Raw genomic sequence first — 24192 nt, 5'->3', positions numbered from 1 at the left:
GCTCCTTCAATGTTCATCTGATGGATTGAATGGGTTTAGTGGAAAAAGCTTTAGGTTGGAAATTAAGGGTCTGGGTTTTGGATAAGTTTATAACTTTGACCTTTGTTGTTTGAACCATGATTTCTTCATTTGTAAATTGTTCAGAGATAGTTTAAGTGCTCAAAGAGTGAAATTAAAGTTTTATGTAAATCTAGGTTGAAATAACAAAATGTATACCTTTGAATTATTTGAGCATCTCTTAAGTTATCCAGCATGTCTAGCTATCAGTAATCAGGAGACAAAAAAACAGGAAGGTTATTGGGTAATGTTGGGTGCTTTGATCAGATGAGGGGGCCACCAAATGTGGGATTCATCCGAAGAATTCATCCAAGGCAGAAGGAGATCGAAGTTTACTGAATACACTGCACGCGAGTGGCTGGCAGGACAACAGAGCAGAGGCTGCCACAGGCAGAGGTGGGGGGCCGCAGTTATAGGGCGGAGTGAGGAAATGCGGGGACTTGGGAATTTCCCCTTTTTCGGTAATCTTAGGAACCGTGCCTGGTTCTAATTGGTCAGTTAGGGCCTGTGCTTATTTTGAGATGGGTTGCTTAATGAGCTTGTTTGCATGAAGCCTGGTGGTCTGCTTGCTGTGGGCCCTTTTGCCTTACTCAGGTTACCACTGCTCTCAAGCCTGGTGCCTAATAGCAGCCTCTATATGTAATACCCTCTTTTCGTTTTCTCCCTTCTAATTTATTCAGGAAGATTATATTTGAAATCATTTGGGGGTGTCTGAGTCCCAGGTATATATTCAAATATGCTTTCAAATGATAAACAGTGTGTGCCTTGTTTCATTTGGTCAGCAGGAGAGCTAATTTAATGAAACAAAACAAAATGTCAACTCTACTAAGTCTGACACAGTATTCTGAGTTTTATTTTCAATATCAACAAGCAAGATAAAATGTTGATGTTTGATATATTTTATTTCTTGGAGAGTTGTTTAATTTTCCTTGGTAAGAACTTTTTAAACCTACCGCGAAATGATTACTGACAAAAATTAAAATGATTATTCTTTTAGAGACTAAAGGCAAACTACTTTGTCTTGCTTTTCATGACCTCAGGTTAATAGATATAGAAAGGGTGAACCCTAAGTTGTCCTAGTATATCACCCGTCCTGGGTCATATAAGCCATTTCACCAGTGACTTTTCCCAGTTCTAGTTATCAAGAGAATCAGGACCTAGCGACAATGAACCTAGACAGAAACCATCTCTTTGGTTAAGTTTTGATGCATTAATAAAAGCATTCGAGCCACTTGAGTCAGTGCTCCATATGGTTGTGTTTGCGACTTGAGCAGGATGGACTTTGTAGCCTCACTATATTTCTTCCCAGTTTAACAGTTTTCTGTTGGTAAATACATGATTGTTTATGGTTAATATATTTAATCATACTCTTTAATTAAAAATGAAATATTTAAGACGTTTTATTTTTAAGCTAAACAGTTCAGTAATTCTGCTTTTGTATAAACTTAGGCATACAAAGGGGCACCTGCGTGGCTCCGTTGGTTGAGTCTCTGACTTCAGCTCAGGTCATGATCTCACAGCTTGTGAGTTCGAGCCCCGTGTTGGGCTCTGTGCTGACACTTCAGAGCTTGGAGCCTGCTTTGGATTCCATCTCCCTCTCTTTCTCTCTCTGCCCCTCCCCACTCGTCCTCTGTCTTCCTCTCTTTCAAAAATAAACATTCCAAAAACAAAAAAACCTAGGCTTACATAGATACTAAGTTAGGCAGTGAAGGCAGGGTTTTATAATAATTTTTATGTATTTATCTTTAGAATGGTTTGTTTCTAAATTTCAAATTGTGTCCCTTAGTTAATGAATTGAACTTTTTTTTTGTATTTTAACATGTTAATCCCTAGAATGTACCCTATAATTGTGTCTCAAAAGTTGATCTAAGTTTAATATTAATCTACTAAATTGATAATATATAACTGATAATATATAATATAATAACTTTGGTGAAATAATTCCCACATAATTTTCTCCCTCTAAAAGATTAGATACATTCTAGGAAAGATTCATTGTGTTCTCTTAGAAAGTCAGGAAGAAGACTGGCATATAATAATAATTTAGGACAGTGTATAGATGAGGTTTTGGGATAATATTTCTAACTTCGTTTTAAAAGGTAGAAGTGGTGGTAGGGCTCTGTATTGGCTCCCTGAGTCACTGGACACCATTAAGTGTCTGACTCTTGATTTCAGCCCAGGTCATGATCTCACGGTTCATGAGATTGAGCCGCATATTGGGCTCTGCACTTGACAGCTCGGAGCCTGCTTGAGGTTCTTTCTCTCTCTGCCCCTGTCTGACATGTGCACACACTCTCTCAAAATAATAAGTAAACTTAAAAAAAAGTCCATTTGAAAGAAAAAGTGGAAGTGGCATAATAAAAGTGTTAGGTTACATTTTTGTCTTGACCATTTTTTAGTCAAACATTAACTACTACATTGAAAATAGTATTTGCTTTTCTTGGGTACTCCTTAATTCTTCCTTTGCCTCTCTATTTGATAAGCTTCTGAATTCTGCCCAAAGATCATCAGAATGCATTCTTCTTCTGAGTACCAGAGATACCACTGTAATTTAAAGCTTCATAATTTCTGGTCTGGGCCGTTGCAGAAACCTAGTTCAGATTTCTAATTCTGATCAATCCAGTTTGCTGATTTTTGTTTGCTTTTGCCTTTGCTTGGTTTACATCTTCAATTTTGTTTCTATCAGCAATATCATGCTTAGTGATTTGGAGTAAAAGGAAAGAGTTGAGCACAATGTCCCTCTTTTACTGTTCATCACATTTCATTGTATATATTTTCCATTAATTTTTCTAAAATGCTATTTAATACTTGTTACATTTATTAGATATGACTAAAATATGATTTCTGCTATTAAGGAGCTCTAATACATTGGTATATATATAAATACGTGTGTGTGTATATGTACACACAAACACGCACACATTTGTAAGAGATTGTACTAGATGACCTTGAAGATTCTGTGATACTGTCACTTATTTCTTTAAAGACTAGATTGAGGTTCACTTTGTCCACAAAACTTTCCCTGACTGAAAACTTATCTTCTGCTTTTAAGTCTATAATCTCAAATAGACCAATATATTTCTTGGCCCTGTTCTGCCTGAAAGAGTTCTTTGTAATGGCATTCATTGTATGGAGATTGCAGAACTTCTATCACAAACTACACAGAAAATAGGATAGTAAATTCAAGTGATAGGAAATGTGAAAGTAGAAAGGTAAAAATGTAACCTTTGTTAGGTGAATATGAACGTGGTCTGAACCTTAACCCAGTTGGTAAAATTTAAGGCAGTAAAATATCCACAGTAAAACCAGAGTTGAGGCAGGTTTCAAAAGCATTTTAAAAGCCGTCCTGTGTAAGAGCCACTTTTACTTCCCTTTTTTGGAGGACTGCCTGTACATATTTTTCCTCTTTTTTTTTTTTTAATTAGGCATTTGGTCTTTTAGTGCAGTAGTTACTCCTCATCCACCACCATGCACTGTTTCACTTTCCATGGTTTCAGTTACCCGCAGTCAGTCATGATCTGGAAACTGATGATCCTCCTTCTGACATGTCAGAAGGTCAGTAGGAACCAAATGCTATGTTACAATGCCTACGACATTCACCTCACTTCATCTAATCCCCTACACATTTTATCGTTTCACATCATGACAGGAAGGAGGGTGACTATAGTACAGTAAGATATTTTGTGAGAGAGAGACCACATTCAGGTAGCTTTTATTAGAGTATATTGTTGTAATTGTTGTATTTTGTTATTGTCTATTGTTAATCTCCTACCGTACCTAATTTATAAATTAAACTTTATTGTAGGTATGTACATACAGAAAAAAAACATTGTGGATATAGGATTCACTGCTATCCATGGTTTTGGGCATTTACAGGTGGATCTTGGAACATAATCTCCTGCTGATTTAGCTGATTTATAAGAACTCTGCTTATGATATCTAATAAGGAAATTATCCCTCTGTGATGTGAATGGGAAATGCCTTTTCCCAGTTAGTTGTTTGACATGTTTATATCATTCTCTGTTGCTGAGATTGGATTTTTCTTAATTCATAAAGTTTACTTTTTAGAGTACTTGTAGGTTGACAGCAAAATTAATTGAGAAGTACAGAGAGTTCGTGTGTACCCGTTGCTTGCACATGTTCAGCCTCCCCCACTGTCACCATTCCACCCCGCAGTGGTACATTTCTTACTGTGATGAACAGTCAGTGGAATGGTTTCTTACAATGAAATTTGATATTTTTCAACCTATTTTTTAGTTTCTTTTTCACTCAGGAGAACCTTGTCATTTTTTGAAAAGCCTTCTCCTTGAAATTTAAAAAGTTATCTTGCAGAAATAAAATAAAAACTTCAAAAAAGTTATAATAGAGGCGATAACGATAGTAACAACAAGTAGCATTCATACATATGGAACTTTTTCTGTATCAGGCATAATTTATAACCACAGCTTGATTAGGGAGGTGAAATGAGTAGCTTTAATTTATAGGAGAGGTAATAAAGGTACATAAAGTTTAAATAACCTTTGCCAAGGCGTGCAACTAGTAGATGGCTCATTTTATCCCAGGCAGTTTGGGTCTAGAATCCATGCTCTTAAAGCTGTATACTATACTACTTCTTTTTAAACATTTTCATATTTTTATGTACTTACATGGTATATTATGTTTGAGATAGGAATTCAGCTTTATTTTCATACTGCTTAGATAGAGGGAGGAGCTAGCAAAGAGAAGTATGAAGAATTGATTGTCATGGTGTGAGTAAAGGAAGGCATGTGGTAGGCCTTGTGGGATATTGCTGAGATTTAAAATAAAGAAAGATAATTTGGCAAGATGACGTGATCTTGATGGTAGATCTTTCAATGGAATAGGCTGAAGCAGAAGTCAAATGGGAATTGTATGGGGATATAAGAGCATAGAAGCAACTGGAAATAAGTCTTTTGTCAAGTAGCTGTGAATATGAGGGAGGAGGGCTGTAGAATGAGTGAAAATCATTATTCTATTTCAGAAAGATGAAAGAGACTTAAAGGTATTATGATGCTGATAGGAAGGATTCAGAAACAAGAGATTTAAGAAGATACAGTAAGTAAGCTAAGGGAGGATGGGCTCTTAAGCACACCTGCAGGGATTTGTATAGAAGATGCTGTTATTTCCAGAGGGTGGAGAAAAGATGAGGGCAGATGTAAATGATTGTGAGCCTCTTGGTGAAAAGTGAGGGTTTTCATTTAATGGTGTTTATTTTCTTTGTGAGCACAAGATGTCCTCTACAGGTAGACAGAAGTTTGAGGGAGGTTTGAAGTGTGGAGATGGGGAAGGTTTTGAATTAGTTATCAGAGAGAATAGGGAGGGATGAGAGTGAACTAAGGAGGCTCTGGACATTATTGAAGGCCCACCCACTGGAAGTTGGTGATGACAGCATGAGTTAATTTTTTTTCTAGTGACTTTTAGGCCAGTTCTGTCTTCACACTTAATATCGTTATTGCTCTGTAATCATTCACTCAGTCATTTAATTGTTCACTACCACCGTAGAAGTAAAAGGTAGGCATACTCCTTTTAAAGCTTGCCAAGAAAGTGTTTTAAATGTATTAAATAGAGTAAGTTTGGAGAAAGTTGAAAAAAACCCCACTACTTTATACTTTATTTTGATACCCTTAAATAACGCATAACAGTTCTTGGGAATTGATTTTAAATGTGCATGCTAACTCATTTAACTTTTATTAACATGGATGTTACCCTTGGGGAATTTGTAGAGGATTATGAGATGAGATTAAAATGTTTTAAGTTCAAACATGTGGTCTTGAATGCTTAAATGCCAGGTAATAATTTATTTTAATTGTAAACTCATCTTTTTTAAGATATAATTTTGGGGATGTATAGAAAGTTTTCCACCAGTGTCTTCAAATCTAAATTCATTCCTTGTTAAACTTTTTTTTTTTAAATACAGGGTGTGATAGGTATACAGCTGGTCGTTACCATGGTGATGGCCAGTATCATGCAGAAGATTATACCTCACTATTCTCTTGCTCGGTGGCTACTCTGTAATGGCAGGTAAGGCAAGGATAGACTGATTGTGTCTGATACTTTCAAATCTCTGTTTAGTTCAAGTCTCAGGCTGAGTGACTTCCCAGAAGTTGAGCATGAATTCCTGTTTTCTAAAAACACGACAAGGGGAAGTTATGAGAAAAATCTAACTTCCTTATTTTTCTTACTTGAGATATTAGTAGTTTAGTTTTTTAGTAATTGGGTCATGATCAAGAATTCAGTCCTCCTCCTTTCTTGTCCCTTTTTGTCCAGGGCCATTCAAAATACCACATGACTTTTCCCATAGTTACCTTCTTAAAAATTGGTCAACAAGGAGAGGAAACAATAAATTGAAGTGATTAAGTATTTTCACCATTGTTGGGAAAAATGAGAGCATATGTTTAATTATTGATGACTCATTTGAGAGTTTATTATGAAAATTAGGGATTCTTTGTTTTACTGCAAAGAATTTTAAACTTCAGCTTAACAAGGAGAGGACAAAGCTATTTTGCATGGTTTTAATTTTGTCTACTGTGCTATATAAGTTTACTACTATTACCAGTCCTTCCACAAAAGAGCTTAGTTGCCTTGCTGATATGTGCATGAAAAAAAATGATGTTACAAGGAAAGAAGTTGAATATAGGGAGGTATGAGACAAATGCAAGAAAATTCCATATAGAAATACATGACAAAATCCTGTGCATTTATGAAAGGTAAGTTATATAGATTTGGTACCACAATTAATAGTTTTATTCTAACTATTCATTTCCAGTAAATAACTGCATTCTTTTAATTTATAGATCCAGTTTCTTTTGTTTAGACCTTTTGGAGTTAGAAAACATTGGATAGTTCCTATCTTCTTAATGATTTCATACACTGCAAGACAAATAATAAGCTTTTATGATTAGTTCAGGGCCATTCTATCCAAAATCTTAAATCTCGTCTGTTGAATTTATTGTTTGTGTTTCTTTTCATATTGTTTAAATACAGAAAAATATTATTCAGAGTTCTTAAAATTGTTTTTGATCACTGGCGTATGCACCCATGCATACACGCAGGGAATGTGTGAGAGAACGGCTATTTAAAAACATAGGTTTTTTTAGCAAATTAAATAATGACTAAAGTTTTAGTGAAGTTGAAAGCCTCTGTCAGGGTTATTTATACAAAAAATCAGCCATCTCTAGCTAGTTTTTAACTACAGTCTTGTTGACTTTTTTTGCTTATCAAAACCCTTTTCCATGGATCATGAAAGGGTAAACTTCAGCTGGGCAAATTATCATTCATTCTAAATAAATGGAATCTGATTTAATGAACTAGATAAAAATATGTTAAGGTAGCATGTATTCTACTGAGAATGCCATATTTATAGACTGTTCATGATGAGTCTCCAGTGAGACTCCAGATCTCTTTTTGGCTCTAAAGATCTTGGCAATCTTGTCTCATTTTAGGGTATAGGCAATTTCTGTGTTCTTATATAATCTGCTTTCTATTTGTTCCTTGTGAAACTTACATTTATAAGTAAAAACTAAATCTTCAGAGATTGAAAACCTGTTTTCTCTTTGTTAATATCAGAATTATGTATTATAATTAAAAATTTTTTTGACAAATATTGACATGGATGTAATTATACATACTACATGTTTTGTAAATATACATACTACAGATTTGAGGGAGAGTTCAGCATTTAAAAATAAACATGAAGTGGATTTTTTTTTTTCGGTAATCTTAATTTGCTTTTGTAAACAGTTAACTTTAGTGTTAATTAATACTGTCTCTGATTCAGTCAGGTTCCAAAGATAGCAATCAGAATTTTCTAGTAATTGTTATTTTTCTGCTATAGTTTCAGTTCCTCCCTGTTTTATTTTTTTTGGGGTGTGTGTTTTTAAGATTTATCTTTTGTTAGTGTTATTCTTGAAATTTTTAGTTAGTGAAGTCAAATTGCTTAATGTTGTTGCTTAACTCTGTTCAATAAGATCATTGACTATCCTTTTGGGATATCCTTTTAGGATTAGTGTTTTACACCTTTAATGATAGGAAATTATGCTGTTTTAATAGTGATAAAATGTAAAATCCTTTTTAAATTGCTCATGTAAAAATATTGATAAGAAATGACTGCATTTTAAACCATATGATACTGTTGAGTTAAAGAGAAAAATCTGAGGGTATTCTTTATCATCTATAAAATGCTTAAAAGAATTTAAGGCAAGAGGCTCATGAAGACTTAAAATTAGGAACAGTGTAGGAATGCTTGGGAGTGACTGTATTAAATGGGACAACTGAATAGAACTTTTCACATGAATAGCTATGTAGTACCATGAAAGGTTAACCATGAGTATGACAGAAGAGACTTATTTTTAGGTTCTGTATATATCATTCTAATATTTGTCCCACTAGTATTATATCTTCATATCATAAATAATTATTCATATTTCCCTTTAAAGTTATGGCTTGTCTTTTGGTATCATATAAATTAGCTTATGCCCATATCTCTCATCAATCTGTGTCTTTTTGGAATGGAGACTTTAAAGTACATTGGATTTTATTATGCTGATTTAAAGAGTAAGCCTGCCATTTACTTAAAGAAGTCAGTGCCTTGAAGGAATAAACATTTTTGCTTTATTAATTACTAGCCTGTTGATTTTTAATATTAAAAAACTAATTTTCTAGCTCTTGTTAAATAATATTGCTGTTACTATTGTAGAGCTCTAATTTTTAAAAAAAAACTGCATAGTCTTTAGCCTTGTTTTAATTCCATTAATAATACCTTTACAATGTTATAAAACAATATTGATAAAAGGTTTTGTTTCCTATTTGGATCTGTACACTGTGAATTAGTTAGGACAGGAGATGTACTGGGGAATGTTATGACCTCAGAAATCTCAGTGTCTGAACTTAATGAAAGTTTCTCATTCTGTTTCCTCAGGCAGGAATGAGGGTCCAATGGAAGAGTTAGAAAGGGGCTGTTGGGCAGCTCTCAAGGTAGATTCCTGACAGAATGGTATTTTTAGGATTCAGCTGTCTTTCCAGTGGTGACTTAGGGACTCTAGGCTTCTTCTGTCTTGTGGCTCTTGTGTTCCTCCTGAAACCTTGGAATCTTCTGTTAGATGCTGTGTCTGATGGCAAGTAAAGGGAGTAGCCTCTGGATCTTTCAGGAGATTCAAGGCCCACACTTAGAAGTAGATCTGTAATTTTTGCCCACATTCCATAGACTGGGGCCCTGTGACTAATTAATGCCACAGTGCAGGTCTGTCTGGAAACGTAGTTTTCATTGTATCTAAGTAGTAAAACCAAGATTGGTGAGTGTCTAGTCCTTCCCTGCAGTAGGTGATACCGTGTATATAAATGAGAAAACTCATTTAACTCTACTCACATTCACATACTGAAAAATGAAACAGATCTAGACTTCTTATCCTGAAGTTCAATTCACAGTATAGTCTTTATTTGCTTTGTGGCTGCTCATCAACTCCAGACCTTATCCTGGAGCTGACATACTTGAACAGAGTTTGGAATGATGGAAGTTAACTGTTTTACAATTAATTATTGTGACTTCTTATGGCAGTTTACTGAATAATTTATTTAAGATTTTTTTCTACCTTTTGTTCCTAGTGATACTTGGCCTTTTATAAGCTATCCTTCAGATTATATGTAGTTAGTGTATGGTTTTTCTTCACTTACTGTATTCTTCCACCTTTCCTGTGACTACATAGCACCTTTTATTCTAAATTAAGAGGTATCTCAGCACTGAAGTTGATTACCACAAATATGCTAAGCACAGAGTTTAAGAAATATTATCTGTTCAGATTCTTACCTCATTATTTGAAATTAAGTTTATTCCACATTACTAAATCATAAATATTTTGTATTCCATTCTTCCAGGTTTTTTTTAATAGATAAAATATTTTCTTCTGAAAAATGTCATTAGTTCTCTTTTTTTTTTACAAGCCTTTTTATGTGGCTATCAGATTTCGTTGAAGGGATTCGGCTTTAGCAAGAACTTAAGTAACAAAATCTCTTCTGCCTGTAACGTGTAACCTTGAAAACTTGACAGTGAAGAGTCTAGTGCTTTCAGACTGCTCTATTCCTCCCTCCCTTCCCAAAGGAAGGAAAAATCATTGGAAGGTGGTTTATCTGAGCTGCTTTTCCCTAACATAAGGAACATTTTAAGAGTAGTTCTTTATCTCGTCCAGCATACCACTGTATTGTAGTCAAAGTATTCTCTACTTTCTATGTAATTAAAGTTCCTTTTTGTTTTGAAGTTTGCTTGGCCCCTCTTTTCTTGGAGAGGTAAGTGATAGGTTACATTCTTTGTACATTTGAATAGTGGGTTTTGCATGAGGAAGTAGGATTTTTGCTTTTTTTTTTCCCCTGCAGTAGCTTCCTTGCTGAACCTGCTTTCCCTGTCCTTGATTATTTAGCTCAAACCTTATGCATTCTTCTCTACCCCTTCATCTCCTGAGGCTCTCACTTTGGTTTGCTACTTCCTGTCATGTGCCCTTCATTGGAAATACATTATGGTTGGTTTTATTCTGATTTTGTCCGATCCTATGTTGGGTAAAGAGCGTGTACCAACGCCTTCATACTCAGTTGCTCTAATTCTTTTTGCTTGTTCTCTTTTGCATGTTGCCTGATACAAGAATCTGCAAGTTCCCTTTGGTGAGAGAAACCTACTATTCAAATGCACAGTAGGTGGGACCTATGTATGACCCAAGGGAAAGGTGTAAAGCGTCAGCTACTACCCTGTGGAATGCCTGAGTCCTTGCTCTCCTTGCCTTAGTCATCTTAACTTCCAGTTCTAGAATGCTGTGCTGTCCTATGAAAATTTCCAGTCAATAACAAGATAATGTATATGTATGACAAATGATATTTTAGCTACTTGTGCTGAAGGGTTTTCTAGGTTTTAAGTGATATTTATTTTCTCAGGGTTTTTTTTTTTTCTCACTTGTTGAAATTAGTGTGATTTAGAATGAAGACTGAAAGTGTCTGTATGGCCTGTGTTTTGAAATCGAGCTTTGTATGATTATGTATTAAAACCTTTTTTAGCTTGCACTCAGTACCCAGCTTTTCTATATTTGTTCATGTTTAGGTTTCCATTTTAAACTTCTGAAATTTTTACTTCTAAAAAATTTTAAAGTGGTTTATTTAAATTACAATGCTGTTTAAATTTTTTAAGGAGTCTATGTTAATGCATTTTATATTTTCTGATAACGTATTGTTTTCATTGCCTTTGAACTTAAGTAATGGTCTATTAGTATGCTATATAAGAGGTTTATAAGAAAATTATTAAAAAATATTTTAGTGATTGAGTATAACACCAGGTTGGCTTTATTTTCTGAGACACTACTGACAGTTTGAACATGAGTGGAAAAAAGCCACTAAATAGCCAAAGTAAATGTCATAAAATACACTGAGATTAATACATTAACTTAAATGCAAGAAGTTTACTTTTTAGTAAGATCCTCTTAATACTTTTTAAAGTTTTTTCTCTGTATTTCAAGCACAGTAATGCCTGTGATGTAGAAAAAGATAATAAATTGATAAAAAGGGAAAATAAGTAATGGACTGTATTCTCATCAGCTAAAGACAATCACTTTGTACATTTTGTTGTATTTCCTTCTAATTTTTTCTATTCATATTTTCTTCTCATGGTTGTGATTATGTTGTATATGCAATTTTAGAATGTTAGCACAAAACATTTTTCTCTAATTGTATTTTTTGTAACCCTTCTTATTAACTGCTACATAGAATCTAAAGCTAATTAGCTTTTATGTCTGTCTTCCAAGCCCATATTAGAAAGGCATGGTGCAGCAGCTACAAGCAGATTGTGAGTCATTTTGCTGAGGAATAGACATACCAGCTAATAGCAAAAGACAAGTCTAAAAACTAAGACCAGAGCTTATAGTACAGGGGGACCATGTGATGTGGAATCCAACTGTGTATGAAGCATCGACTGTTGAGGAAAACTGCGCAGCTGCACTTCTGGATTTTACTTAGAATTTTCAGATCTTAGGTGGCTACTCCATGCTGCCTGGCTGTCTTTGTGTGCTCCATTTCTGAGCCAGCTCTTTCAGCCTAAACTTTCCCCCCAAATAGTAGGCATGCTTGCCTCAGCCTCAGCTCTTGAAACCAGGGCCCAGCACTCATTTCCTTACCATCAAACCCACAACCCTAGTTACTTGTGCAGCCCCTCTTTATTTTTAAAGAAAGTTTGTGTATTTTAATTTTGGCCTGTGGAAGAGGTGTCCTGTCTGACAGGGGCCAATTCCTACATTTGTATTCAGTACCCCTTCTCTCTAACTTTTACCTAGACTGCTCCTTTGGCTGATTCCTTTCTTCCCTGTCATTAGTTGCTTCACTTCCATTGGCGATTGATTATTCCTGTTAGCACACATACCCATACACGTGCTTTTTTTTTTTTAGGATCTCTTATTAAGAGTCATACCAACTACAAATAAAGAAGAATCACAGCGCTGCCTCACTTCTGCCTTAAAAAAACCAAAGCCCTTCCCATGTCCATTTCTTAGTTTTGACCTATTTTCCTGTTTCCTGTGATAGCCAGATTTGTTACATGCATTGTCTTCATGCATACTTCTCACTTTCTTATTAACTGTTTAGCTTTCTGCCATGTTTTCTTTTCCCCTTAGGTGATATTATTGATTCCATAAATACCACAAATGGGTAATGACCCCAGGTTATCTCTGAGCTCTAGATTTGAATATATAGTTTTCTTCTAGATGTTTTCACTTGCTATCTCATAGGTACTTAACTGTTCAGCTGTTTTTGAGTCTTCTTGTTCTATCTCAGTAAATGTACCACCATCTTCCTTAAATCAGAAGGTAGATAGCCTTCCTTATTTTTTTGACTTCCTACTTGTAGTTCATCACTGTTGACTCAGTGTCTCAAATGTATCTCCTTCTCTTCTTGCCTCCTTATAATTCACAGAGCAGCAAAAAGGTTCTTAAAGTATAAATCAAGTTATTTCTCTATCCTGTTTTGAGACTTAGTTTAGCATGAAGTCTAAACTCCATACTGTGATCCAGGTGCTGTGCATCATCTGATCCCTTGTTTATCTCTCTGCCTCCGTCATATGTTTCTCCTTGCATATGGTGCAGCTGCCTCTTTAACCTTTTGGTTACTGCAGCCTTCTGTGTTCTTTCATGTCTTTGTGCTTTTGGACATGCTCTTCTCTTTCTGAATATTGTTCCCCTTCATTCTTCTCATCCTTTAGGTTGCTAGGTAAATGTCATCTCAGAGAGATTTTTGTAATGTACAACCTAAGGCTTGTCTCTCTCATTCTCACCATGTTAGGTTCTTTTATATAGTATCCAATTTGTGGTTGTATCGGATCATTTTTTTACTTGGTTAAATTCTACCCCAACTAGAATATAAGCATCAAGAAAGCAGGGACTTTATTGTATGTAGTTACATCTCCTTTGCTCAGCAGCATACTTGACCATAGGGGACTTCATAAGTGTCTGATGAATGAATGGTGAATGGATGGATGAATGGATACATACATGAGTAACAGACTAGAAGTGGCCTTAAGAGCACCCAGCAGCATTAAGGTTCCAGCTTTGAGTAATAATTGTTACTTTTGAAGTTGACCTAGTGGTCCTGTAAGAAGTATAATAAATGCAATCCATTCTAGAAAAATGGGTTCACAAAATGAGATTAAACAAGCTCAAGTATATTTGAAAGGAAATGAGTCCTAGAAAATGTTAAGGATGTTAAAATATTTCATTATTATAGCATTACATGCTAAGAGTTCTTTCACTGATTAGTAATAATTAGTGATTATTTCTCAGCACCAAACAACTAATTTCAGTCTTTATAGATGAGTTATTGTATAAGTCTTCTAAATATTATGTGCTCAATCCTCATCATTCATGGATTCTGTTATTTGTGATTTGCTTACTTCCTGAAGTTCATTTGTAACATCCAAATTCATACTTGGACTTTCAAGATCATTCATAGACATATCCAGATTGACAAAAAAAATTGAGTGGCCCAGTGCCCACGTTCCCAGCTGAGGCCTTGTTTCACTTTTCATATTATAAACAAGTGTGCTTTTTGTGGTCTGTTTAGTACCATGTTGTTCACATTTTAGCTTTAGCTTTTTGTTGATTTCACTATTTAAAATGGCCTCCAAGCATGGTGTTGAAGGGTTGTCTAGTGTTCCAAAGCTCAAGAGGGCTATCAATGATGGGCCTTATGGAGAAAATTCATTAGAAATATTCACAGAATCAGGAAAATACTTAAGATTGTAGTTATTAAATAAGCTTTGTTTAGGCATGAACTATAGTGCTATTGGCTGTGAATTTAATGCTAATCAACAGTATATATTAAATAAGGTGTCTTTGAACATAAACACACATAAAACAAGGTTTTGTATTTATTGGTTGATGAAAATGTTGTGACCAGAGGCTTGCAGGAACCTAACCCTGTATTTCCCCTAGGAGCAATGTTCAGTGTTCGCGGCGACTTTATAGAACATAACTACCGCGAATAACGAGAATCGACTGTAAGTTAAAATTCTGGACTTAAATCGAAATTTCAGGAAGTGCCTCCTCTCCCATGTTAATTATAGCTTAGTGACTTTTTGGTTGGGATAGATTTTATTTTAAAACCTTTAAGAGGAGAACTGAATTAATTTTGGTTCAGTGATCCTTTTTGAGCACTTACTATATGCCAGTAACTGTACTAGTTTTGAAGTAGACAAAAACAAGTAAGTCATAAAATCTTCATTCTAAGGATCTTTCAGTTAGGGGAGTATTTCATTTTAATCCAACTGGTCTGTTACCAGCTGCAGTTTAATTTGGATACTACCTGGAGTTAATATAGACCCCGTGGGTTAAAGACAAATTTCTCTAAGAATGCCTAGGTTTCCAGATGCCAGCTGTATGTTCTTGGAATCCCCAGGCCACCCATTCTTTTCTGTATACTGGCTACAGATTGGGGGCATTTTTATGACCTCTCTTAGGTTCAGTCATTTGCTAGAACAATTCGAACTCAGGAGGCTATACTTAGGATTACAGCTTTATTAAAGAGATGATATACGAAGAGGTTTGGGAAGATGTGCAGTTTGCTTTCCCTCCCCGTGGAGTCAGGGCATGTCACTCTCCAAGCACTTCAGTGTATTGACCAACCAAGATGCTCCTCTTAGCTCCAGTGTCCAGAGGTATGATTTTAAATAATTGGCCACAGGATTGAACTTAATCTCTAGCCCCCTTCCCCTTCTTGTAGATCAGATGGCTGAAGTTTCTCCACTCTAATCACATATTTGATATTTCTGGTGAGCAGTCACCATCCTGAAGCTATCTGGAGGTCCACCCAGAGTCTTCTAATTAACATAGCAAAAATATCCCCTTCACTCAGGAAGTTCCAGAGGCTTTTGGAGCTCTTTGCCAAGAATGGGAGACAATGACCAGATACATTATTTTTTCACACCATAGGACAACTTGCTTTATAAATAGTAAAAGTTAAATTAGAAGTTTGCCAGTTAGGGGCATAGATATTTATAAGCAGATACAAGAATATATGTAGAAACATCAAGGGATAAAAGAATTTGTAGAGTAAAATGTCATTTAGTCTAGCTGAAGTGTCATGTTCAAAGGGGGAGTTGTTGAAGGTGAGTCTGGTAAAGTAGATAGTAGTCAGGTCATCAAGGTCTGTGGAAATGGTAGGTCACAAATCCTGTGCACATATGAGCCTTACAGTGTGTGTTCTAATTTTAATGGAAAATTTCAAACATATACAAAGAGTAGACAGAATAAGTGAATATATAATGAATGTTATGATCTCCTATGTACATATCACAATTAATAGCTGGTGGTTAACATGTTTCATCTGTCTTCCCCTTCATCTCTCCTCCCTCTAACATATTATTTTGTAGCAAATATTTCATTCATAGATATTTCTGTGTATATCTTTAAAGTATATAAGCTTTTAAAAGTAGCTATAATCCTATCTTTACAGCTAAAAAATTTTAACAAGAATTTCTTAACATCATCAACTATTCAATAATTATTCAAATTGCCAGTTCTGCATTGTTTTTAAAAACAGCACATCACTTGCTAACTTTTTAAATTGAGACATTTTACTTTTAAAAAAATCTAGATTTTTTTTAATAATTGAAAAATTGGAAGGTCTAGCATTACTAAGTGTATGTTTCTCCTTTATAAAAACAGGGCCTTGGTGAAAGTCTTTGCTTCGCTGCCACTTACTGGTTTACCTTGTGAAGACTCTTAGGATTTAAACAGGCATTTACCTCAATAAGATTTGCATTATGGAAAGATAACTAAAGTTGGGATCAACATGCATTGAGGAGAGTGTCCTGGCAAGACAAGGAGACCTGTCAGAGATGTTGGCCATAGACAGAGCTAGAGAGGCACGTGCGCCAAACTAAAGTTCTTTCAGGGAGCAGAGAAGTTAGAATTTTAAGAGTTAAAGAACAGAATTAATGATAATATGTGGTGAGGGTACATTGAAGATAAAACTAGAATATCAAATTTAGGTAGTTAGTAGATAGGAAGTTCAGGTGAGATAGGAAATTGAGAATGAACAAGTGGGTGCTTGGGAGGGAATAAGTGATTTGTTTAGGGGTTTTTGCTACATGGTGGAGGTGAAATATGCCCAGTTGTTGGTTAGTCAAGCCCTACCTTAAAGGGTTTCGTAAATACAACTTTTTTCTCTAATTCTTATACACATTAAGTTTCAGAATTTTCCAACTAAATTAAAGGATGGGAGGATAGGAAAGTAAAGACTATTTGTAGTTTTGAGGACAAAGGACTCTTTTTAAGACAACTTTCAATTTCTTCTGTGTAAATGAGGGATGGGTGGAGAATTCTAATATGCTCTTACCTGCAGAGTTCATTCTATTTACTTTTAATAGTAAGCCTGTATAGCCTTATTATATATTAATATATTGTCAGTTTTAAGAACTATACCTACAAACAGCATTGCAGGGTCTGGCATCTAGTAAGTGCTTGGTAAGTGCTGGATTTGAATCAAAACCTTTTAAGGCTTAAGCAGTAGTATCTAATTCTTATGAGAGTTTTTCACCTGATAATTCCCTTCCGTGTCTTCACACATAGGAAACTCAATAAATATTTGTACCATAAGTGAGTAATTCTGGTGATGTTAATTTCTTTATTTAAAAGGATTCTTTTTTTCTTAGTTTGAGATGGTATCAACATCCTACAGAAGAAGAATTAAGAATTCTTGCAGGGAAGCAGCAAAAGGGGAAAAGCAGAAAAGATAGGTAAGTTACATTGTTAAAGTGTTAGTATTTGACACAATTTATATAAATGTTTTTGTATTGTGGTTAAGTAACACTGCTTATGCTATGTGCAATTAATAAATTTGAGATTAAAATCCATGATCTAATTTTTAATTACCCTTTAAAAAAACCCAGTATGTAGTAATTTAATATATAAGCCCAGAAGTGATTATTTTACTTAAGAATGGTTAACTTTTATTTGTCTTTGTGTTTTAAATTATGAAAATAGTATAGCTGTCATATTAAAACTTGGTGGGGGTTGACTGGGGAGAAAACCATAACCCATGTCTTTACCTTATAATTCATTTACAGATTTGGATTGGTTTTTTCCCTAGGTTTTGCTTTTATTCAGTATTAGTTTTTAAATAGAAGGGGTAGACAGTACAACTTCTTAGGTCCCATTCAATTGCTGAATATTATATTGACATTTAAAGTTTATGAAGAAAACTACCTGATAATAAACCTCACTGAGTGGACAACAGCAGCCATATTTGTGAAATGGAAGGACCAAACAGTAATTTTGCAGGATCTCTCTAGCTTTAAAATTTTATATCTCTATTTAAATTGAATTCTCAAGGGAAGTACATGATAATTAGCCTCTCTATATGGACCTTTGTGTCTTCACCTGGGGAGGATCTTAGGACCTGAAACTATGATTCTAATATATTATAAAATGTCAGTGACAACAAATTGTCATCAAATTTCTCATGTGTATCATAAAAATTGTAATAACCTGGGCTAATGCATTTGTTGGTGCTAGAATTTTTTAAAGCATTAATGATGCTTTGGCATGAAATTGAAAATTTTAAAAGGCCTTTTTTTCTGATCTTGCTGCCATTCTCTTTTATGCTTATTATTTCAAATGCACCTTGAAGATCATTGAATATTAAGTGTAAGCCCTCCTTCTCTTTATTCTTATTCTGAAAAGGCCTTACATGTACAAAAAGATACAAAATCAACTCTTATTCCTGTTGGCAATAATTATTATTTGATTTATTGACTTAATATTTTTACTGAGGTTTTCCCACAATAATTGAAAATTATTTCTTGATATTATGATTAATGGTATTGACAATTTATTATTTTCTATATATATTTGATTGTCTTTAAAAATTAAACTTAGGAATGTGCACCTGAAGAATTTTTTTTATTTCCCACATTTGTGATTCTCAGAGCAACTTCAGATTAGCTGTTCACATTATTGAATTTCTGATACACATAAATCTTAGTATATTTCTTCAACTCTGACTTGTTTATAGCTACAGGTTTCTTCATGTGTGGACATGTATAATTTCAAAGAGAAATGCATTTTGTCTTCATAAGCTTTTACTCTTATAACTAAAGAAATAGTTAAATAGTTTCAAAGTGAAATACAAGAAAAGATTCCAGTTTTTATGTGAGTCTCATGTCACAGAAGAGCTACTTTTGGGGCGCCTGGGTGGGTCAGTCATTTAAGCATTCAACTTCCGCTGAGGTCATGATCTGATGGTCCGTGAGTTTGAACCCCAAATCACACTCTGTGCTGACAGCTCAGAGCCTGGAGCCTGCCTCAGATTCTGTGTCTCCCTCTCTTTGTCTCTCCCCTGCTTGTGCTCTCTCTCTCAAAAAATAAATAATAAACATTAAAAAAAAAAAAAAAAAGGAAGGGGCTGCTTAACCGTCTTTTAGGTTTTCTGAGATTTTCTTCCCATATGTTTAAATATTATGTATTAATGGTGTTTCTTTAATTTTAGATTTGCTTTTACTCGAACTTAAAGGAGATGTTATATTGTCTTTAAATCTGTGGAAGAGAGAATAAGAGAAATAGGGTGAAATGCTAAGCTAGTAATCGAGGTTTTGTCACTAATTTAGGTACCTCTTATCCTGGTAATCTATATGATTCACGTAATAATTTACATCCATGTTTTGTAGTCCTTTACTCCTTTAAAAAGAACTTTTGGGTATTTTACCTTCTTTTTGATGAAATATTAGAAACTCTGCTTTTTTTTATACTGTGAAATTTAAAACCTCTTTTGTGATTAGTTGATACAAGCACTTGGATAACAGTATAGGTAACTTGTTTTTTGTGTCGCTTGTTTGATTTTTATAGGAAATATAATGGTCACATTGAAAATAAGCCATTAACCATCCCAAAGGATATTGACCTCCACCTAGAGACAAAGTCAGTTACAGAAGTGGATACTTTAGGTAAGGGGAATTTTGGGATCTGTAAATCTCATGTTAAAACTATGCTAGTGAAAGTACTTTCATTTTATATATTGTGGCTAGATTTTTTTGTTTAGTTTTTAATCATTAAGTCCATTTCACAGTATATGAAATCTTTTGCAGAACTTAGAAGCTCCAAATGACTATTTGAATTCCTTTGTCTATTCACCAACTTGTACTAAGAATTATTTTTCCCATTTTTCAGAGGCTGACTTACATGTTTGTTATGCAGTTTCTGTTTTGTGTCGAGATTACAGTCCATTTTCTTTACTTTGAATTCTAGTCTTGCCATATGTGCGATTCTGCTCCTTTTATTATGTGGCTTACAGAAAAGCATTTGTTTGTTTGTATTTAATTACCTGTACTTGGAATGATTCAGCTTTATGCTCACATTTAGTAGAAAGGAAAGTGGTTTTAAAATAATAAACTGGGGAGCTCCTGGGTGGCTCAGTTGGTTAAGCATCTGACTTTGGCTTAGGTCATAATCTCATCATTCATGGGTTTGAGCCTTGTGTCAGGCTCTATGCTGACAGCTCAAAGCTTGGAACCTGCTTCAGATTCTGTGTTTTTCTCTCTGTGCCCCTCCCCTGCTCGTGCTCTCTCAAAAATAAATAAGGTTAAAGAAAAAAAAGGAAAAGAAGAAGAATGGACTGGATTAGGAATCCGAAAACTTGAATTCAGTATACCCAATGTGTATCTCTAATAAGTCATCTGGATTTATTTTCTGTATATCAGTGTTTACAATTGTATAGTAACTATGAGGATTTTAAATTTAAAGTGAAATTTATGTGAAATTATTTGAATCCTGTAAGAGAATGATATCCGAAGTAAAACTTTATTACATACTGATTTTCAAATGGGGCTGTACATCAGAATTACCTGAGCATCTCTTTAAAACTGAAGATTCTTTGTATCTACCTCCAGAGATCCAGTAAATCTAGAGTGAGTTCTGGGGATTGAGTTTGTATTTGTTAAAATGCTATTAGCGACTCTGATTTTTGACCAGGTTTGAAAAGAAATGGTATACATGTTAAGTGAGGAATAAAAATAACACATTAAAAAGAATAATTTTGGTAGTGTGTAAATCATAACTATCCCAGAAGAACCTTAGTAGATTCATGTATCATCTCATATAGAATTATTTATTGATACAGAATGGTTTCAAGGTATTTAAAAGTTGATTCTATACTTGCAAAGATTTTTACATATATACATATATATTTATATGGGAAGGGTGTCCTAGAACCCAAAAATATCAGTGAGGAACAGTATAAATCAGTTGTCTAGTATTGTTAAGACTCTTTCAACTGGTAACATCAGCCTCTTTTTTCTTTTTAACTATTTTTCATGCAAAATTTAAAACCTTTAAAAGCAGATTTTTTTGATTGGTTGTCACATTTCTTTTACTAATTTTATATAGGTGCTTACTTGTATAAAATGTTCACAGATGTGTAAATACAAGAATACTTATATTCTCCCTGATTTCTATTACAGATTTTTGTCATTTTTACTAATAACTAATAGTAAATAATTATCAGCTTATTAACTTTAATAGTTTAAATTGAGTACTTGTCAGGCATTGTTTTAATTGCATTAACATTCTTTTAATTTTATAGGGTATGTAACAATTATCAACTTTTTGGGGTGGGGGAACTCAGTGTACTCAGTACTTTTAAATAACTTGGCCAGGGTTACACACCAAATGTGGTGGAGACAGTCACTGAGAACTAGGCTATTTAAATGAACTTAAAATATTTAAATTATGGCATTAGAAGATAGCTTAGTCACTATTTTGTTTCATTTGTACAATTTTGAAACTAACTGCAAATGGTACTAGTTTAACAACTGGTCACATAATTTCAAGAGCAGAATAATGGAGAGAGATTTTATTTATGTTTATATTTATGTAGTCATTTGTGAATGCATGCTGTGTATGTATGTTTAGGTAAAAGTAGAGGATTTTCTACCTGTATTTAAGGTATATTCACAAACTTAATACAAACCACTAGGCTTGGTGAATTGTTTTCTTTTGATAGCTTATTAAAGGCACATATGTATATATTGAACACAGAACGAATATAATACTTGGGTTAAATACGTAGTCAAGCATGTGTATAATTTGTAATTTTTTTTGAATGTATATATTACTGGTATCTCAATAAGTATCCTGAAAGTCTATCTCAATTTGTATTAGCTATCTATTGTAAGAACCTCTTGAAGCATATAAGAGTATTTGAAATGTCACTTGGCTGTTTGCTCTTAGAGTTCTCTGGAAGAAGCCTCTGTGAATGTGGGCAAGCATGAAGATTTGGAACGTTTACTTCACCTGTTATTAATAAAAATTGAAAGCCTTTACATAAATGGATATTTGTCTATCTGTTCTACCCTTTTCCCTGTCCTTCCAGAAAATTATTCAAACGGGTGATTGTAGTGGGGAAGGGAGGTGGCTAGAGGGTAAGAATTCCTCAACTACTTTAGGGTAAATCTTTCACACTGGTGTTCCTAAACTTTTACATCTTTCACACACAAAAAAGTTGACACACCCATAATAACTTGAAGCAAATAAAAAATTTCCCCAGTCATAGAAGGATTTGGAAAGTTTGCTCTGGTACAGAGATGTAAGTTTGGTTGGTTTGTTTTGATATTTTAAATAAGTCTTACTTTGATATTTTATTTTCAAAATACTTTTTCTATGAGTGCATGATTTTAAAATATCCTCAGATATTACAGTTTACAACTAAAATTTTTCCAAAGCAATGTAGATCATTTTATTATGTGCAAGTGGGAACATAGGAATTGATGTTGATAAATGTATGATTTATTCGCAATTTTCAGGAGGTCTTCTGCAAAATGATGTTGATATTTTGGACTCTACTCTGGCCAGAATATCTGAGATTCTGAAAAAGGAGATGGAATCATTTACTATCAGAGAATTCTAATTTAATGTAAACCCTTTGTTGAAGGGGTATGGTTTTAAGGAAAATTGACAGACATTTCATCAGGTTTTTTTGCAGGAACACAAGAGGGAAAAAAATAGATTTGTTATTTCAATCTTCAGTAACTCACAAAATTATTAATCCTCCGTTTTAGTACAGTAACAAAGTTTAAATCTTCCTTCACAGAAAAGAAAAGTGTAAGTAAATCTGTAGGACTGTACACCAGGTTAAATCCTGAAGTTAAAGTATCATACCTGAGATTCTTTAAAAAAAAATCTTGATTTTTTAATTTCTGTAAAAAAAAAACAAAAACAAAACAGCTAATCAGCTAAGAAAATAACCAGCTTATTTTGCAATCATATGTTTTTAACAGTTTAAATAATTTTTGGTAATCATTTTAGGTTTTAAAAAATTATTTAATTTATGAGGTATTAAAACTTAATTTTGGATGTTGCATTCTTGATCTGTTTCCTGTATTTTTAGATTCTCATATTTGCAAGCCTTAATATTGCATATCAACAAATAAAGTCTAGTATGATTAAAGTTAATTACAGATAAATCCTCCTGAGCTACTTATGAAAGTTTAAGTAAACTTTTTTTTAACCTTTATTTTTCAGCATTGCATTACTTTCCGGAATACCAGTGGTTGGTGGACTTCACAGTGGCTGCTACAGTTGTATATCTAGTAACTGAAGTCTACTACAACTTTATGAAGCCCACACAGGAAATGAATATCAGCATAGTCTGGTGCCTGCTTGTTTTATCTTTTGCAATGTATCCTTCAAAATGTCCTTAATATTAATTATGAATTTGTTCTTCTTGGGTAGCTAACATAATTAGAGCTCAACTCTAATTGGAAAATAATTTTAGATCATTAGAAAATTTTTCTTTGCTGAAATCCTCTATTTAATAGAAAAACATTTCCAAAAATTTAAAAAGTGAAATACAAGAAAAGATGGCAGTATTTTCCCTTTGCTTTCTTATATGAGTGAATCTTAGGTCACGGAGGAGCCACTTTACCCTGTTTTAGGTATTCTGAGATTTTCTTCCATATGTTTAAATATTATGGGATAATGGTGTTTTTCTAATTTTAGGTTATTGTACCGTTCTCTTCCTTTTCCTTCCCTTTTCCCCAAATAGTAAGGAAATAACTGTTATATCAAATCAATAGTCAGTTTTAATGATGCCTCTGAGAATATTATTTATAGGGGTACCTGGGTGACTCAGTTGGTTAAGCTTTCTATTCTTGATTTCAGCTCAGGTCATGATCTCAAACTTAATGGGTTTGATCCCTGCATCAGGCTCCACGCTGATGGCACAGGTCTTACTTGGAATTCTCTGTCTCCCTCTCTTTCTCTCTGCCCTTCACATGTGTGTGTGCTTTCTCTTTCAAACATAAGGTCTTGTTTTGTTTTTTAAATATTATATATAGTTAAGCATTATAGTGTCTTATTACCTTCCTTGAACAATTTTTTAAATTCTCATTACATAGAAGCTAATTTTTTTATTTTTTTTTTACAAAATTCTAAAACTTAGTAGTTCGAATAGGTCATTTCTATTTTGTTTTCTCATATAAGGATCTTCCTGGAACTCTCAATTCTGTAGACGTACTGTGTAGCTGTTAATCTGGGATTTTTCTTCACTGGCTTTCTAAGAATTCCTTGTGCCTATTTTTGGATCACATCATCTGCTCTTTCTTGGCTTACT

The 24192-nt window shown here is 34.1% G+C and overlaps 1 protein-coding gene across 4 annotated transcripts in view; it reads left to right on the top strand.

Moving 5' to 3' along the window:
- TMEM161B (transmembrane protein 161B) overlaps nucleotides 1-24192 on the top strand; it is a 68595-nt gene that overhangs the window by 17051 nt on the left and 27352 nt on the right. The window contains exons 2-5 of one of the 4 annotated variants that reach the window (XM_029942565.1): nucleotides 5993-6096; nucleotides 17243-17326; nucleotides 19434-19531; nucleotides 23103-23259. In XM_029942565.1, coding sequence (XP_029798425.1) covers nucleotides 5993-6096; nucleotides 17243-17326; nucleotides 19434-19531; nucleotides 23103-23259 — 443 coding nt within the window. Of the gene's footprint in view, nucleotides 1-5992; nucleotides 6097-14577; nucleotides 14588-17242; nucleotides 17327-19433; nucleotides 19532-23102; nucleotides 23260-24192 lie in introns of those variants that run through there. The other 3 variants (XM_029942572.1, XM_029942566.1, XM_029942571.1) reach the window with 3 other exon arrangements.

This window comes from Suricata suricatta, chromosome 6 (assembly GCF_006229205.1).
Source record: "Suricata suricatta isolate VVHF042 chromosome 6, meerkat_22Aug2017_6uvM2_HiC, whole genome shotgun sequence".
NCBI classification, from domain to species: domain Eukaryota; kingdom Metazoa; phylum Chordata; class Mammalia; order Carnivora; family Herpestidae; genus Suricata; species Suricata suricatta.
The sequence above is the reverse complement of the archived record's forward strand: the minus strand, read 5'-3'. Positions and strand labels throughout refer to the sequence as shown.